We start from the raw sequence: 18,254 nt of genomic DNA on the forward strand, positions 1-18,254 counted from the left end.
AATGACTTGATTAGGTGAGTATCAATCCGAGGATCACCAGTTCAAAATCAAGGTTATATAAAAACATAAGAATCGCTTAATTAAAAAATGTGTTGCACCAGAACAAAAATTTGATTTCTGGAGCCATGAATTTTGGGTAATTTTTGAAGTGCCGTTACAAGAATACAGGAAAAAACTAAATGTTCCCAATGTTGAGGGTCGCAAAAAATTGGCACGTGAAAATAAACACAATTAATTTCAAACCTCCTAGCAATCTGAAACAATAAAAAAAATATTATTCAACTAGAATAATGTCACAATGTCTGGAACCAYGAAAAAGTAGCTTGGCATTTATACAAAACGGCGACTGCCTATCAACAAACCATTTTTGCACCACTTTTTTTGGCTGTTCTAATTAAAAGAAAAAATAGTCAAATCGCAATTTGGGGATATAGATAGTCTCAGACATAGACAAGTCCTTAAGAAAATCTCTCTAAGCAATTCCAATCCAGTATAATCTGAGAAATCGTGGGTATTATTGTAAAAAATAAAGTTTTTAGAGAAGTGCGTATGAAGTTTCCATTCCAGCTGACCATTTTGAATGTCAGGTTAGCAAAATACATAACGAGTGATCCAAGTAGACGTATGTACTTTTTATACCCTGAACAAGGTATATTAAGTTTGTCACGAAGTTTGTAACACCCAGTAGGAAGCGCCGGAGACCCTAGAAGTATATATATAAATGATCAGTGTGTCGAGCTGAGTCGATTTAGCCATGTCCGTCTATCCGTCTGTCTGTATATATACGAACTAGTCGCTTAGATTTTAAGATATCGTTTTGAAATTTTGCAAACGTCATTTTCTCTTCAAGAAGCTGCTCATTATCCGGAATTGCCGATATCGGAACACTATAGCATATAGCTACCATACAAACTGAACGATCGGAATCAAGTTCTTATATGGAAAACTTTCACATTTAACAAGATATATTCACGAAATTTGGTACAGATTATTTTCTAAAGCAACAGTGTAATCTCCGTAGAAAGTGTTCCGATCGGTTAACTATAGCATATAGCTTCCATACAAACTGAACACATAGTTACTAAAAGAAATGCACCTGTGAAGGGTACATTAGGTTCGGTGCAGCCGAAGATAACGATTTTTCTTTTTTCAATAGCCTTTTTGACAAATCAAGCGTTAGTCGTGCAAAGCTGTCATGTTTATTTTTGTTCAGTATTGTTTGGCATTTCATCATGGAAAGACTTACGCCTGAACAACGTTTACAAGTTGTCAACATGACCTGTTGAAAAGTTCCAAGAAAATACGACGTTTTCGAGCCAAATTTTTTCCAGCGATGAAGCTCTTTTCTGGCTCAATAGGTATGTAGACAAGGTAAATTGTCGCATTTGGAACAAAGAGCTATCTGAAGATTTAAGAGGTGCCATTTCATCCAGAATAAAGGTTTGGTGTGGTTCTTGGCAGGCGAAATCATAGGTTCATATTAGTTACCAATCGAAATGCTCGCACGAGTCATACGAACGATTTGTACTCAACGGAATACAACATTTGTAAGAGATAATCTTCAAATAATCCACAGCGATTTGAGCATAGGCTAATCTAATACGTTTATTATGGTTTATAGCCTCYCTTTGTCGTCAAGTGCGTTAATTTTTTGCTTTAGGGTATTTCGGCAATTTATTTATATATGYACATATGTATGTATATTCCTAAATATCTACATATGTGTATGAGAAGAAAACGCTGGCGCCTCTTATTCTCACTATTGTTTTTGCTGCCAATATTTGGTATGTGCCACAAACCAATATAATATTATAAGATATGTATTTATGCATAAGCAGGCACGAATTATAATTTGCGCGGAACCTCTTCAATCGATACATCTGGCCATTGAGTATATTCACGAAAGTAGTATGACCCTCACTATGAAAAGCACTATTTAAAACTGGTCTAGTTCCAATGCTACTAAAACCATCAATAGTTGGAGCTCTATGTATCAGACCAGAGCAGCGACAAAGCAGTATAAAATTCTACAGGTGACGAATAGAAAGAGAAAAGTGCTAAATGAATCGCCAACAGCTTACTTCATAYACTATTTCTTATTATGCCAATCCATTTATTTAATACATAATTTTTTTCGGCCACTCAACAAATTTTGTCGAATATTTCCATATATCACACCGAACTGTTGGTGGTTCCTCGCTGGGTATGTACGAGAGCGAAAGTGTATGAAATAGTGGTGGGTAAACGCAAAGAAGCTGTGATTTCATCTAGAAAACAGCCAATGTCTACGGCAAAATAAGCCAGACCAAATCAGTTTTTGCTAAGTATTAAGTATTACGCGCACACATGCATACATACATACATACATACATGCATAAGAACCGCTTCTTGCTGACAGCCTTTTCATATTTATTTATTTCTATTAAGTTTTGTGTTTGTGTTTTATCTTACGACGTCATTTATTTATTATTTATGGCTTCGGTTGTATGCACATGTGTATGTGTGACTGTGACTGTTTGTTTTCCTCAATTATTTCGTTACGCCAGCAAACATCGATCGGTAATTAAATAGCTAACTATTACAAAAAATCATGTTTAAGTATAGAAACCTACTCCGTCGGTTTGCTGTTGTTGTTCCGGAATTGTTATTTAATATTAAGAGAGTTACTTAATACAGATGCATTAAAAAGGGGATAATTATGCACTTATGTGACTTAATAGAATTMCAAGCCGTAAAAAATTCCAGTTCAACGTCCACCTACTTCGATTATCTGTGATTAAGTATAAATGAATTTAACATACTCGCTCAATTGAAGATTGGATAGWGTCACTTAATTAAATTTTTATGATTTACACAAATGGATTACAAATTAGAGGTAAACACATATGCTGGTATTACAATTACTCTTTTAATATATTTCAGAAAAGTTAACAAAAAAAACGATTATCTGTGTCTGGTAACCCAAAAACACCTTTTGACAAATCCTTAGTTAGCTATTTTTTACTAAAAGCCTTTGAGTTAAAAACCTTTAACATTATATACAACATTCGTGATTTTTAACTATAACAAAAGCGGAGTTTTTTTAATATGGCCGGTCCCAAACCCAGCTCTCAACCCTGGGGAGGGATGTTCGCCTTCTCTCTTTAGTTCGCCTTCAAATGRATGCTTATGGTTATCTGCAGACTAGCTTTCGGATCGAAAAACCACCAAGCAGATCAGTCATGTTTTGATAGACGGAAGACACGTTTCCAGTGTTTTAGTTGTGCGTCCGAGGTCCTAACATCGACTCGTACCACTATCTTCTTGCAGCCAAGGCTCGCAACTGTCTCCGTACAGCAAAAAACGCACGCCAACAAGCACAAACAAGGTTCGACGTCGCGAAGCTGCAATCACCACAGACAGCCGAACGGTTTTCTACTCGGCTTGCACCCCTGCTCTCTGAGAGCACTCGTCAAAAACTCGGTATAAGAGAACTGTGGGACGTCATTTCAAACTCCTTACGTATGTAAGTGCGTGAATATAGAGCTTGATAAGCTGGCCGATAGGGGTAATGCTCGCGAACCCGATTCCCCAATCGATGACGATGGAGCAGACGTTCCATTGCCCGACCATGAGTAAGTTCGAATAGCAATTACGACCAGATATTCACCTTGCGCCAAATCTTGGAAAAGACCCGTGAAAGGAGAATCGACAYACTCCACCTCTTCGTGGATTTCAAWGCTGCTTTCGACTGCACGAAAAGGAGCTGCTTTTATGACGCGATGTCTGAATTTGGTATCCCCGCTAAGCTCATACGGCTGCGTGAGCTGACATTGAGCAGTACCAAAAGCTCCGGAAGGTCTTCTCCAAGCCGTTCGATACCAAAAGAGGTTTCAGACAATTCGATTCCCTTTCGTGCGACTTCTTCAATCTACTCTTGGAGAAAATAATTCGAGCTGCAGAATGGATAAGGAAGCGAAGCAAATGGGTGTGGTATTGAACGAGGTCAAGACAAAATATCTCCTGTCATCAAACAAATAATCGTCGCACTCGTGCTTGGCTTCCACATAACTCTTGAAAGTCATAACTTCGAAGTCGTAGATATTTTCGTCTATCTTGGAACCAGCACTAACACCAACTACAAMGTCAGCCTCGAAATCCAACGCAGAACAGCTCTTGCCAACAGATGCTACTTTGGACTGAGTAGACAAATGACAAGTAAAGCCCTCTCTSGACGAACAAAGAACAAATTCTACAAGTCACTCAACATCCCCGTCCTACTATGTGGTCCAGAGGCATGACGATGACAACATGTGATGAGTCGGTGTTGCCAGTTTTCGATAGAAAGGTTCTGTGGAAGATTTATGGTCCTTTGCGCATTGGCAACGGCGAATACCGCAAACGATGGAACGATGAGCTATACGAGATATACGATGACATTGACATAGTTCTGCGAATTAAGAGACAACGGCTACGTTGGCTAGGTCATGTCGTCCGAATAGATGAAAACACTCCAGCTCTGAGAGTATTTGACGCGGTACCCGCCAGGGGYAGCCAAATAATTCCTTAACTTTGCAGAGCATATATTTTTATATAATATAAACCCTTTCGTTTTCAGTCACTGCATCCTAAATGTCAACTCAAAGCTTTCCAATTGTTACAATTCGGACTAGTAAGCCTTCTAATTTTTACAAGATTTGCAAAACTGGTTCATCACTTGCGAGGCATATCTGTGACGCCATTGACCGCAACGTCATYACAGAGCAAGAATTTTTCCGCAACTGTCAACAAACCGAGCTGAGGTAGCCGATCTGTCGACAGTATTTTCACGAATACCACTATACGAGGCGGGTAATTATAGTATTAATGAAAGCAGTCGCAGCATTAACTAGTAATGAGTAATTTAAAATATTTCCATACACCCATGTATGTATGTATGTACGTATGTGTATGTATCTATAAACAAGCGCTGAACTTATAATAACAGTAATAAGAATTAGTCGATCGTAATAATGATAAAGCGCGGCTCAGGTGTATTCTAGGTGCAGAGCGCCCAGTGTATGTTTGTATGCGGGCATATTTTATCTGTTCCGGATTACGTTGCATCATTGTGTGGGTCGTTTGTTGCTATTGTTTTTGCTGATTTGTATTTTGTTGTTGTACCTGAAGCTTTGCTTTACTTAGCATAACCACTTCACTCCGAGCAATTACTGTTTTCTATTAGCAACAAAGTTGATGCAGATTTATATACTGATTCTTATATATATGTATATTTATAAGCTTATATATAAATATGTCTGTTCGTATTTGTTGATATTTGTATGTGTCGTTGTAGGTGTACTTATCTAATATTGCTTGTAAATGCCGCTGTTAAGTATAAAAAGCGAAATTCTAAACAACTGGAAATTTATTAACGCCCCGCCGCWGCGTTGAACGGTTCGAAACTTTAGTCTCATAACGGATTTTAGAACTCGATAGATAGAACGCCACTTCGTGCTTGACTTTGATCGRGTGAATAGTCGAAATGACAGCGGCAATGCAAGCAACCGGTGAGAACGTGGAAAAGCTCTCGGAAGTGCAAGAGTTTTATCGAAATAAAAGTGTATTCCTYACGGGTGGTTCGGGATTTTTGGGAAAAGGTACGAAAGCGCGCTTTCTAACAAATACATAGCTTAAGTTTAGTGGCAAGAACTGTATGAACTGTAGAACAATTTGTGAATCTGTGCAGAAGAAGTGCTTAATTTTTTGTTGGTGAAATAACTAAATAAACAAGCGATAAAAATCACACGAGCGATTATTTTATGCGTTGAAATACTGTTGGTGCATAGTGATGTGTTTTTAATTATATTTGCTTGTTAGGAACTGCTACTTTTAGTTATGGGTCGTTTGCTTAACTATCAAAAAAAACTAAAATTGCCTTTAAACCCGGAAATTGAAAGTTGAAAGTTGCCATCTATTTGAAATCTTTACATAAAAAGAATAAAATAATAATAATTATTATAAAAAATATACACAAAATATATCGAAGACTTTAATAATGTGCACTATAACATTTCCTTCCGTTTCTCACAAACAATCACCAATCATATGGAGTAATGTCAGCCGAGTGTTCCAAATTCTATTATGAGTTATATGGGGCATAGGTCAATTTATTGTCCAATTTTATCTATTTTATGCACAAAGATACCTTGTTATGCGTATATATGTACGCTCTCACATATTGTCCGATATATGCGGCATAAAGTCATTCAGAAGTCCGAAACTCTTTATATTATATTTGGTAGTGAATTTGGTTGAGCAGGTCTCGAGATATSGGACTTCACCTAAAGCTGCCTCATGTTCTCTCGGTGGCAAAATTTAATGTCTCTACACCATCGGTGACGGTTCTTATTGGATTTATCTTGATAGAATGTTGTTATTTGGCTTGAACGGTTTGAGAGATATGTACTTTAAACCTATTAGTGTGMGGAACCACACCTACTTCTTACAATTTTTGGCCCACAAGTGCCTCTGCTACTGCARTACTCTCAAATTATGCGTCAAATTGCAGTGCTAATTAAATGCTTCATTACGCCCATCTACGAGCCGTTTTTACTATTTGGCCAAGGAGTATATACAAGTATACCAAGTGTCATTACGATATCTCAAGATTTACTCAAATTACAGCTGACAATCACTCCAATGTCAACTCTATATCAAACTCGATTAGTTTTAGGAGGTACATACAACCGTATAACAAAATAGAAAAAAAAAATTAAGCTCAAAATGGTTTCATACGCCATGAAAAGAAGTGCTTATCACAAACTTTTCTAGTTGGTTTCAAATTTGTAGAAATGTGCGTACTTGTATTAAGTTAGATCATCATTCGTTCCATAAGTGGCGTTAAATAAAAGTAATAATAGGTTGTCAAAAAAGTCTTGCGCTATTTATTTATTTATTTTTTTATTTTTATTTTATAACGGTTTGATGACTCATGCCCAGCTCTTGACCGATGCTACGGCTGCTACTATGCCGGTCTCTTTCGACCAATTCAGCAATTTTATCGCAATTTTCGACGRCAGGCCTTCCGGAGCGTGGCGCATCTTCGACCACCTCTACACCAGAACGAAAACGTTGAAACCATCGTTGTGCGGTGGAAAATGGAAACTGTATCGTGTCCATAAACTGCACAAATTTTATTGGCGGCTTGAGTTGCATTTTTGCTTTTATCGTAGTAGTACAGTAAAATATGCCGTATTTTCTCTTTATTTTGCTCCATGTTTGCGACGCTATAACTCACGAACGACTTAAAAGAAACGACAATCAATCAAACACGTGTTAGCGCGTGAAATGAGCTTTCCAAAAAGGTATAGCGACCCGATRCGACRAATAAAACTAGAACTACGCGCTCTCAGCGTCAACTAGCGAAAATACCGCAAAACTTTTTTGTCAACCTAATATACTATTTCGTAAACAATATATCATTCTTAAAAGAACTTTTGGAGAAACGATGTATTTGGGTATTATGCAGACATAAACTGAAATTGATTGACTACAAATATTAATTACGCAATCCAACGTATATTTAAAATTTACTTTTTTATGAAGCCACTACAAATTGCGCGTTTGTTCCTCGCTGATTAATTGCTTGGCAATTAACTTTCAAGCATTAAAAAGAAGTAATTGTTTCAAAACAAAACACTTGAAATGAGTAGGAATGTATTACACTATAATTTGACTGGTTCCAGAAGATAAAAAACGAAACCTGTTTTTAATAACGGATGGTTTTCAGTGCGCCCATTACAATGTTGAAACAAACTGCAAATCACTCGGCGGATTAAGCAAGTGTCCATTTAATTGACATATACCGGTGTTTTGTGGGAATTTCCTAAGAAATTGTATTTAAAAAAATATTTAATCATAACAATTAAAAATGTATGAGAATATAATTAAGTAGCTGATTAAATAAGGGTATTTGTCAGCTTAAACATATATGTGTACAACTGTAAGAAAAAAATAGTAAGAGTTTGTTCATAGTATTAAAATTCTTAATTTTTTCTTCTTTGTTGTCAATTTCCGGAATAGCCTACAATTTGCGTAGTGATTAACGTTTAATGTCTTCAATTAACTAAAAGCGGTTTCTCCGGAGCGGTCGTTTAGAAGTCGTACGGCGCTAAATCAGGCAAATACGGTGATTGTGGCACGATATTGATTGAAAATAYGSCGAAAAGCTCACGAAGAATYWTTTGGMAAAAACCAAGAATGCTCGGCCCATAATTTCGTTCTCTTTTTASGAATAGCTCCCCGCAAATGCCACTTAATACTCAAATAGTATTTATTGTTGACAGTATGGCCGGTTGGAAATACTTCGGAGTGCAGTCGAAGAAAACTGTCAACCCAACCTTTATTTTTGACCTGCTTGACGTTGTTTTTTTCGACTTCGGCTCACCTTGCCATGATTTTCGGTCGATTGATCGCCTGTGTCTGGGTTGTAAGCATAGATCCAAGACCTATCGAGGGTATTAATACGTTTCGTGACATGATGGCAGTCGGTTTTTTCCACAAAATTGAGTGATTTTGGAACCAATCCTGCTTTCTGTTTTCTTAGGCCCGAACGATCTTTGAAAATGGTTTTCACTGATCCTTACGATATTCCAATGATGCCTGTAATATTTCTGACTGTTAATTCTCAATTCTCAAGCACCGATTCTTTTATTTTTTTGACATGTTGATCATGCGTCCATGTCTTACYATTTTCTGCTCACAGTGGTATRTGCAGATAATGTTATACTTTCAAATTGTAATCGCCTCTTATTATTTTCACCCCTCCAGTATTTATTGAAAAAATATTGCGGGCCACTGACGTCAAATGCATTTACATACTGATGAGACCAAAGAAGGGACAGGCTGTAGAGGAGCGCATAGAAGCTATGTTTAAAAACCCCGTAAGTAATTACAAGACCATGATTGATTCATTCATTGATATGATTTAAAATRAATTATAAAACCTCCAGTTGTTCGCCGAATTGAACAAGTTGAAACCAACGGCGAGAARCCGTTTAATACCAATACACGGCGATTGCCAGTTGAACAGTTTGGGTATCTCACCCGCAGATCGGCAGACCCTACTCGATGAGGTGCAAATCGTAATGCATAGCGCCGCAACTGTACGCTTCAACGAGCCGTTGTTCAACGCGCTGGCCATAAATGTACGCGCCACGATGGATCTTATGCAGTTGGCGAAGAAAATGCGCAAGCTTCAAGCCTTCGTACACGTGTCGTCCGCCTTTGCAAACTGCACAGTCTTTCATGTGGATGAGGTCTACTACAAAAATGAGCTTAACATTACAGCGGAAAACATGTGCAAAGTCGCGGATTTATTGGGTCCGGAGAAAACCAATCGTATGACGARTGAGTGGTTGGGCAAGTCACCCAAYACGTACACTTTCACAAAAGCACTAGCGGAAGAGGCGGTGCTCTCGGAAGGAAAGGAATTACCGATTTGYATCTTTCGGCCCGGCATAGGTAGGTGTTCCTTCTTTAAAACCTAGTAGAATACAGAGTTCTTAGCAGCAATACTAATTGGACAATTTGGTTCTTCTGTAATGTGCAGTTATACCAACTTACAGTGAACCGCTCGTTGGCTGGGTGGATAATCTTTACGGGCCGATGAGCATTTTGTATGGTGTAGCGCACGGCGTAGTTCGTGTTCTCTATATACACCTGGATACGAATGCAAACTTCGCGCCCGTAGATATGTGCGCCAATGTGATGCTGGTCTCTGCGTGGAATACGGCGAAACAAGTAAACCAAATGTAAGTSTTTCTATAGCAATAGTTTTGCATATAATTATTTATAATGTTACATCTCATAGCAGCTCTGTGCCGCCACCCATTTACAATTTCGTGCCCGATGAGCGAAACATGCTGAAATGGCAGACCTATCGACGAACTTTGGAGGAGCACGCACCGAAAATGCCTCTGACCAAAATGATTTGGTATCCCTTTGTGATAATAGTGAACTCGAAATTATTATATAATATTCTCATATTATTCTATCACATAATACCGGGCTACATCTTTGACYTCCTACTACTGCTGATCGGGAAGAAACGTAGGTAAGCGCATATACTCCGCAGTTGGCRTGTAGTTTGTGAAAATATTTTTGTTGAAATAATATTGACTGTTGTCTCGTTACAGAATGATAAAAACATATCAAAAGCTGCATAAGCAAATCGGCGTWCTGGACTATTTTGTGGAGCACAAGTTCACCTTCACAATGGAGAACACAAGCAAGTTATGGCTCTCACTCACGCGTGCCGACCAGAAAATCTTCAATTTCAATATACGCGAAATAAATTGGCCGGAATACTTTCATAACTCCTTAATGGGTGTGCGCTGCTTTATGGGCAAGGAACAACCCGAGACCATACCGAAAGCCAAACGGCTGATGAAGAGGTATGTATTTTACGGAGTCAATTCATGCGCTTAGAAATTTAATATATTCTCTCTTTCAGGCTGCTCATTTTACATCGCACGGTCCAGGTACTGGTCTACGGCGGAGCCTGTGCTTTGATGTCGTGGGCCTTCCTCCGCATTTAATAACCAATACTTAAGTAAATTTATGGCAATGTGATAATTAAAAATGATTATATCTAGTACTCGTTGGATTTATTTGTTTTGTTTAGACACGAGTCTCAATTTCGTAATTGAATAGGTATGTTCGATTGTGCATATGTATGAGATTTTAATTCAYTCCGTTAATTAATGACTTATAAACAATATGTATCTACATATTTAGTAATTAAGTATTTGATTGATTTTGATAATTTGCTTACAGATTTTCTGTTTATTTGTTTGTGTGTATGTCTAGTCGAATTTAAAAATTAGTAATAATATTTCAAAAAAATATGAAATTTTATATGTGATTATTGAATAAAATACCTATATATATATATATAAGCCATATATAAATGCATCAATTTTGATTGAATTTTTAATATTTTTCTATCATTCAAAGTCCATTTATAATTGTGAAAGCTTACTTTTATATGCTGACTGCTGAGCGTTCACCTTCGTTTGGAAGCGCAGTTTTGAAGGGCTCTTATGATGGCGCAAAGGTTGACATAACACTCAAACGGTGTTTGTATATATGTACATACATATGGGTCTTTGCGTGAGTACGAATACTAATGACAAATGTCAAATTCACTCACATTTTATTGGCAACAGGATATTTCATAGAGGTAAGACTGCCAAATTGACAAAATTCTGACACGGTTATGATAAATGTTATTTCTTCAAAACGTTAATTAAATAGTTTAATGAAAGCATTTCGAGTTATGACAASTTTAGTAATAAATATCTTCTTTGTTCCATTTAATCGGTTTCTATTAGAATGAGTTGACTTATTCTTCTTTTTATTGTTTATTCAAATGAACCAATGACAAGTTGTAACTTTACAATTTAGCTAATTATATAGGGAAGTCACCCACTATTCTTTATTATGGCTTTATAAACTCGGAGTTAAAAGCATTCGTAACGAAAGCACATTGATGTACAAATCGAATTCTTCCTTCCTTGTAGTGGTACTGTGTCATCGTCGAATAATTCAAGTGCCTTTGAGGTGAACTAGTTCCAACACAAAAGTGGGAGCTGTAGTGTCTGACCAGGTAACAGTTCGTGTAAATGCATATTTGTTGCCGACTGATTGATATTTTATACACATATGTTATAATTTATTGGATAGGTGCCTCATTAAAGCGCCGCAMTTCATTATAAATTATATTAAAATTATACGAAGAGGTTTACATACATATGCTACTGTATATACACTATATATATGAGCTAGCATACACAGTTGTTTTGCAAGTGGCTTCAGACTTTAGTATTCTACAATTTAATTAATTATTTGTGGTATTACGTCTATACTTTCTTAATTATCAAATGCGTAGAATGACAAACAATGCAGTTGCTTAACTGAAAACGCAATAACTYCACTTCAGGACTCAAATCATCTTTTTAAGAATTGACGTAGCTCAGAATTTAACAAACTTTCGAAATTTTTAATGACAAAATTTATTCTTTGAACTGGCGACATTCCGAGTTTAGTTAAACTTATACAGTTTGTTTCTGTTTGATTTCTGTTTGAATTTGACTGGACTCAATCGTTTATTAAGAAGTTGTCAATTAAGAATTATATATGCAATCAAATTGAATGTTTGCGTAGTCTAATGAAAGTGAAATTTATGTGTTTTTCAATTCTGAACTTATCACATTTCCCATTTTCAAAATGAAATTTATTATTCCATTTACATATGTAARAATTGCAAATGCACTTGACGGAAGAAATATTCAAATGGTCATTGCATGCGTCGGTCTACCTCATAAACTATATAAACGGCGAATGGGCGCTTCTTTAGTCTTCAGTTTGTTTAGTGACCATTAATCCGGGCTTCAATAGAACATATACGAATCATTCAAGGATTACGCGAACGCACTCAGCTATAGCATAACAAAATTCAGCAAAATGTCCTCCGATATACAAGATTATTATCGTAACAAGACGGTGTTCGTAACAGGAGGCACCGGTTTTATGGGAATAGGTATAAAAATCGACAGATTTGTTGCTTGAAAAACCATATGGTGGCGTGAAACACCGAACAAAAATTAAATTTTGTGAAATTATTCTTAAAAWATGTGTTATAGAGCGGAATTGCATGGATTCAGGTGTTAGTGTACATACCTATATATACTAAAGAGATTGAAATCGAAGTTTATGCTGAACGAAAGCAGTTTGTGGACAAATATGAAACTTCTTTCAAATAGAAGTTAAAGATTTTGGAAAAACAATATGCAAATTCACTATATAGGTCGAAATCTATGCTATTATAAATGGATAATCAGTACATTCCACATTATTGAAAATCTATCATCATTATTTTTGMTTACGCATGAACATTTGCCTTATCCACGACATAAAAACGTCCAATTTTCGTTGTGTGAACTGAAAAAAAAACAAGTCCTAACCGATCTGAACGTAACAAACAAAATAAATTCTCACGAGGTGGTATGAATGAGGYAAGGTACTATTGTGCAGTGAAGACTCGAACTGGACCTGCGCAATTTGGCCGTTCTGAGACCTTATCAGCTGAAATCCACTGGAGCAAATTTGCTAAAARTTGCTAAATTCCATTCGTATAACTATAAAAGAGAGTTCATACCGCTTCAACAGACCATAGATTGAAAGTTCAAAAAGAGTAAAGTCTGTTTTTTGCAGCCAGGCTACAAAAACTCAACTTATAAAGTGAGAATCATCAAGATCACGATTTCATATGACATATCTTTCGCATTTCCATTTTGACAAGTGATGACAGTAATGCATGATCGGAATGACAAATGTGATCGATTTGACTTCGGGTCGGTTCGAGAAATTTAGTTATGGGAGCGTTCATTGAAATCAGTTGGTTGGACTTTATTCTCCACGTGCAAGTTGATTGAACTCAGTGATCATGATTGAAGGCTAGGTATAAGATCTACGTGAACTGCATTATGGAAATATATGCGCACAAATAATGTACCTAGACCCTGTACATACATACATACAGAGTGTATTGTGCACGCGCTGGCATATTTTTCATGGCGTTTGTTTGAAAGTTTGAATACAAAAACCTTCACAAATTTTTGCATTTCAATCTTGTACAATAATGGGGTCGTATGCTAATACCAAATCGATTACGTCAAGGCGAGATGTTACAAAAAACTTTCCGTGTGGACTTTCTCTAGCTGGCAAGCATGCTTCGTAGCTTCTTATGCCACTAACCGGACTTCRACCTTTGCCTTTGACGGTTCACAGTACATAATATGTATGTTTCTTCGCTTGGGAACCCAAGGATAGAGGGTTTAAAAAACAACAGTTAGGGCGAATACATATGGTTGCCACATTGACAGACTTTTCTGATATTTTACTTTGCTCGAGTTCACTTTATCATTGACATGGACTTTGCACGTCGGATCACTTAAAAATTTTACATTTATTTGAAAGGATTGTGAACTCCTAAACATTTCTAATCGCCCACGATGCGAAAGACCGCAGATAATTGGTGGCATAGATTATGCTTTAAGCTTATCAATATTCGAAGTCCGTTTAAAAGAAAAGAGAATTTGAAAATACGAAAAGTGAAAAACACATAAAGTCGTCCAYGACTTCCTGTTATACTACCCAATTTGTATTTACTTTTTTATTACTACTTTTTAGATWACCTTTTCGCCAATTACACTTTCGTTCAGCGCATTCAGATATATWTTCAGATCTCTATCGTGGTAATCGTCGTACACTATCGGTCAAGTGAACCCTCAGACTTAAACGATTGACATTTTGGAYCAACCCTAAATAACCATTACAAAATAGAATCAAAAAATATATCTTKCATTTAATACAACTTTTTGCTTCAATGAAATATTCAATTTCAGTTCTCATTGAAAAATTACTGCGAGCAACCGAGGTTAAACGCATTTACATGATGGTACGCCCCAAAGCTGGTAAAAGTATTGAAGAACGTTTGACTAATTTCTGCCAAAATGTGGTAAGTGGGAGAGTRCACGCCAACCCCGTCATTTGTATTTATAAAACCATATATGATTCCCATTTTATGATTCAGGTCTTCGAGAAGCTGAGAAATTCAGGTGTCACACTAACAGACCGACTTCGTGTGATTTTAGGCGACTGCCAAGCTCACAAACTCGGCATTTCCGTCGAGGATCGTAAAGCATTGATTRCGGAGGTGAATGTGGTGTTGCATCTGGCGGCTACAGTGCGCTTCGATGAGCCGCTGCAGAAAGCGCTTAACATAAATGTACGTGGCACATTGGAATTACTTGAGTTGGCCAAAGAAATGCGAAACCTTGAAGTAAGTACAAATGCTACATGAGATCAAATTTACTAACACCAACGTTATATACATAAATTGGCCGTATTGGCGTGTAGGCCTTTGTGCATGTCTCCTCAGCGTTCGCCAACTGTGTGGTGCACTCAATCGATGAAAAATATTATGTCAACAAATTGGGCATTGGTGCGGTGAAAATGTGTGAGCTGGCGGACAGTTTGAGCATCGAGATGACGAATAAGCTGGCGACTGTACTTTGTGCGGAATATAAAAACACATATACATTCACGAAGTCTCTAGCCGAGGAAGCGGTTCTCACTGTGGGGCGTGCCTTGCCAATTAGCATATTTCGGCCTGCCATAGGTTTGTACAAAAACAGTCAGCGATTTGCTCGTATGCATTATTAACACATTCGTCTTTAGTTGTGCCAACGTATAAAGAACCTGTTACCGGCTGGGCCGGCAACTTATATGGTCCTTCGGCGGCGCTGTACGCATGCGCACGTGGCGTTCTACGTGTAATGCAAATGAGGTCGGAACATAGGGCACATCTGGTRCCGGCAGATTCCTGTGCCAGCTTAATGCTGGCCATCGGTTGGGAAACTGCGCACTCAGATCAGCGACAACGGTGTGTCAGATTTGCGGGAAATGAGTCAAATATTTTATAACCTCTACATTTGCAGTTTAAATTTGGCGCCACCGATTTACAACTACACAAATGACGATAAGAATCCACTGATCTGGAAACAATATATGAAAACCATTACTGATTTTAGCCCCGTACTGCCTATTGCTCAAATGATTTGGTTTCCATACATGATAACTGTTGGCCAGAAATGGTTATATGATATATTGACCTTCTTCTATCACACAATACCCGGCTATATAATCGATTTCCTGCTAATGTTAAAGGGCAAGCGAAAAAGGTTAGCATTTGTGTCTCATGTGGGAATTGGTTGTTGTAAATGTCCCGTTACTTACTGGGTATAACGAGACAATTAACTAACTCAGTGTCCGCTTTTACTTACCCTCCATAAACGGTGTTTTGAACGAAAATTCATCACACCCCTTTACTTATTGAATCTTTATCCTTTGTTTGTTTGGATTTAGAATGAGCAAACTCTATCGGAGCATACACAAACTGAATGCCGCAATGGAATACTTCATTGTAACTGAATTCGCATTTACTATGGATAACACCAGATCATTGTGGGACTCGTTATCAGTGAGGGATAAGGAAATTTTCAACTTTGACATGCGGTCCATAAACTGGACGGAATATTTACAGTTCTCCCTGGCAGGCATGCGCTTATATTTGGGTAAAGAGGGACCAGAAACTCTTGAAAGGGCGCGAAAAATGTATAAAAGGTAAGCAGCTGAACATTGCGGATCTGTAACTGTTTTTTTAGTTTTGACACTTTCATGTTTTCTTTCTTTGCCTAGATTTAAGATTTTACACCAACTATTGAAAGCGCTGTTGACCGGTCTTTTGGCCTTCTTAGTATACTTTTTCTGTAAATTTCTTTGCATTTTATAATGTTTTTGTAGAGAGTTTTCGCCGAAAACTGCATTGTAAGTATGCTAAATTGTTGGAAAATATATGACAAAAGCAACACGGGATGTGTGAGAGCAATGTTTTATTTCATTTACTTACTTGCTATTAAAGAAAGGGTTTCATTTTATAATATTGGGTAATCGAAAAAGTCTTTTCGTATTTATAATCAAATTTCAACTCATTTTATAATGAGCTTTAGTGAACCAAATATGTGTCATTTTGGTTGACCACTTTTTGCCAATCTTCCACTGGAGATATTATTCCATCAGCGTACAACTTTTCTGGTTTCTCAGCGAAAAACTCACACCAATAATTTCCACAGGCTTGTCTTGAAGCCAACTTTACTCCATTAAAGGAGTTCTGCATTGACCGAAACAAWTGATAGTCTTATGGTGCAAGGTCAGGGCTATATGATGGATGCATMAAAACWTCCCAGCCAAGCTCTCCCAGTTTTGCGGAGTCATCAAAGATGTGTGGATAGCGTTGGACGTCTGACGGAAAACGAAGTCCTTTCCTGTAGCTCCGTTCTGGCCGTTTTATATTTCGTTTGTTTGCTTCAATCTCATTAGCTGTGGACWGTAAAGWGTAGAATCAATCGTTTGACCAGGCTGGAGCAGCTCATARTGGATGATTCCTTTCAAACCCCACCAAACACTCAGCATAACCTTTCGAGGCGTCCATCAGGGCTTTGCAACAATTTGTTGAACTTCAACACGCTTGGACCATGACCATGAYCTTTTTCACACATTATTGTCGTAGTTGATCCACTTTTCGTCTCCTGTTACCATTCGCTGCAGAAATAGTTCGATTTTATTAGGTTTCAGCAAATAATCTCAGATTTTGCTCCATTAAATTTTTCACAGACAACTCATGTGGTACCCAAGCATCTGGCTTTTTTTTAGACAGCCTTTTTTTTTAAGTTTCTTAGCGATGTCATGGCTGCTTGTGTGACGGTCCTGGCCAATCTTTCCGATAATTTTATGGACTTTTTCAACAATACGTCGACTATAGCGAGGTGTATGTTTCACATCGAAATTTCCAGAACGAAAGCGAGCGAACCATTGTTGTGCTACATTGGCTCCGYAAACTTCACATATTTCATTGGTGGCTTTTGTGGCATTCTTGCTGTAACTTTTTTTCAACTTCTCCGAATTCTTTTCTTTTTTYAGTTTAATGGAGGTTAAAATCTCTCTTTTCCAACACTATACGATTGCAACGACATCAATTGACAAGTTACGAAAAGACGTTTTTCAACAGCCCAACATATTTCGAATACTTGTTAGCGCCCTACAGAGCTAAAGGTGTAAAGACTTTAAATAGTTAAAAAGGTAGAAAAATATTTTAGTGATGGAACTTCTTAACAACTGAAATCTCACTTGTTGATTCACCAACACAAACTGACAMACATTGTTACATAAATTTATTGGCAACTTTTCACTCACTGGCARTGCCCACAGAGGTGCACAGCTCCTTGCTTGCATTTGTTGGCGACGCTTTGAAGAAAATATGCGSTATAGTTGTTGTCRTTGTACTTGGTAACGAAGTTGTTTGTGTGTTTACCGTGGGCAACACTTGCCAGCAGATCAAAATCAACAACGGACCCATCCATTCGGAATGCACGCGGGTCCACTGAATTTCAATCATAATTCGCGTCTTCCAATGTCAAGACAAAATTATTATTTTTCCTTTGGTTTTCAAGTTTTCACTAATCAAATTCACAACTTTCCATACCCCCACACCTTGGAGACGCAAACCGCCGCTTCAAATTCAAATTTGTGCACTTAACGTTAAGGCAACTTCGTGTTGCAAAACGATTGTTTTGGCGCGCGCTGGCAAGCCGAACGTATACGCGAATTCG

General features: G+C 37.5%; 3 protein-coding genes across 4 annotated transcripts in view; 2 read left to right on the top strand and 1 right to left on the bottom strand.

Moving 5' to 3' along the window:
- The window catches only part of LOC108969225, a 44,641-nt gene that overhangs the window by 12,918 nt on the left and 13,469 nt on the right, over positions 1-18,254 (bottom strand). The window lies entirely within an intron of this gene.
- Positions 5,405-10,782, top strand: LOC108969244 (putative fatty acyl-CoA reductase CG5065). Of its 2 annotated transcripts, none has more exons than XM_018933843.1 (7): positions 5,405-5,618; positions 8,791-8,903; positions 8,973-9,483; positions 9,572-9,773; positions 9,833-10,075; positions 10,158-10,415; positions 10,475-10,782. In XM_018933843.1, exons 1-7 carry the CDS (start codon positions 5,504-5,506, stop codon positions 10,557-10,559), a joined length of 1,527 nt encoding a protein of 508 aa, XP_018789388.1. In that variant the 5' UTR covers positions 5,405-5,503; the 3' UTR covers positions 10,560-10,782. The 2 variants fall into 2 exon arrangements, with proteins under 2 accessions (XP_018789388.1, XP_018789389.1); XM_018933844.1 differs by having other exon boundaries at positions 9,836-10,075.
- Positions 12,375-16,474, top strand: LOC108969246 (putative fatty acyl-CoA reductase CG5065). Its single transcript, XM_018933845.1, has 8 exons — positions 12,375-12,562; positions 14,430-14,542; positions 14,618-14,866; positions 14,944-15,205; positions 15,265-15,469; positions 15,525-15,767; positions 15,952-16,209; positions 16,285-16,474. The coding sequence occupies exons 1-8, from the start codon at positions 12,487-12,489 to the stop codon at positions 16,376-16,378; spliced, it is 1,500 nt and encodes a 499-aa protein (XP_018789390.1). The 5' UTR covers positions 12,375-12,486; the 3' UTR covers positions 16,379-16,474.

This window comes from Bactrocera latifrons, unplaced genomic scaffold, assembly GCF_001853355.1.
Source record: "Bactrocera latifrons isolate USDA-ARS-PBARC rearing strain unplaced genomic scaffold, ASM185335v1 scaffold_245, whole genome shotgun sequence".
Taxonomy (NCBI): Eukaryota; Metazoa; Arthropoda; class Insecta; order Diptera; family Tephritidae; genus Bactrocera; species Bactrocera latifrons.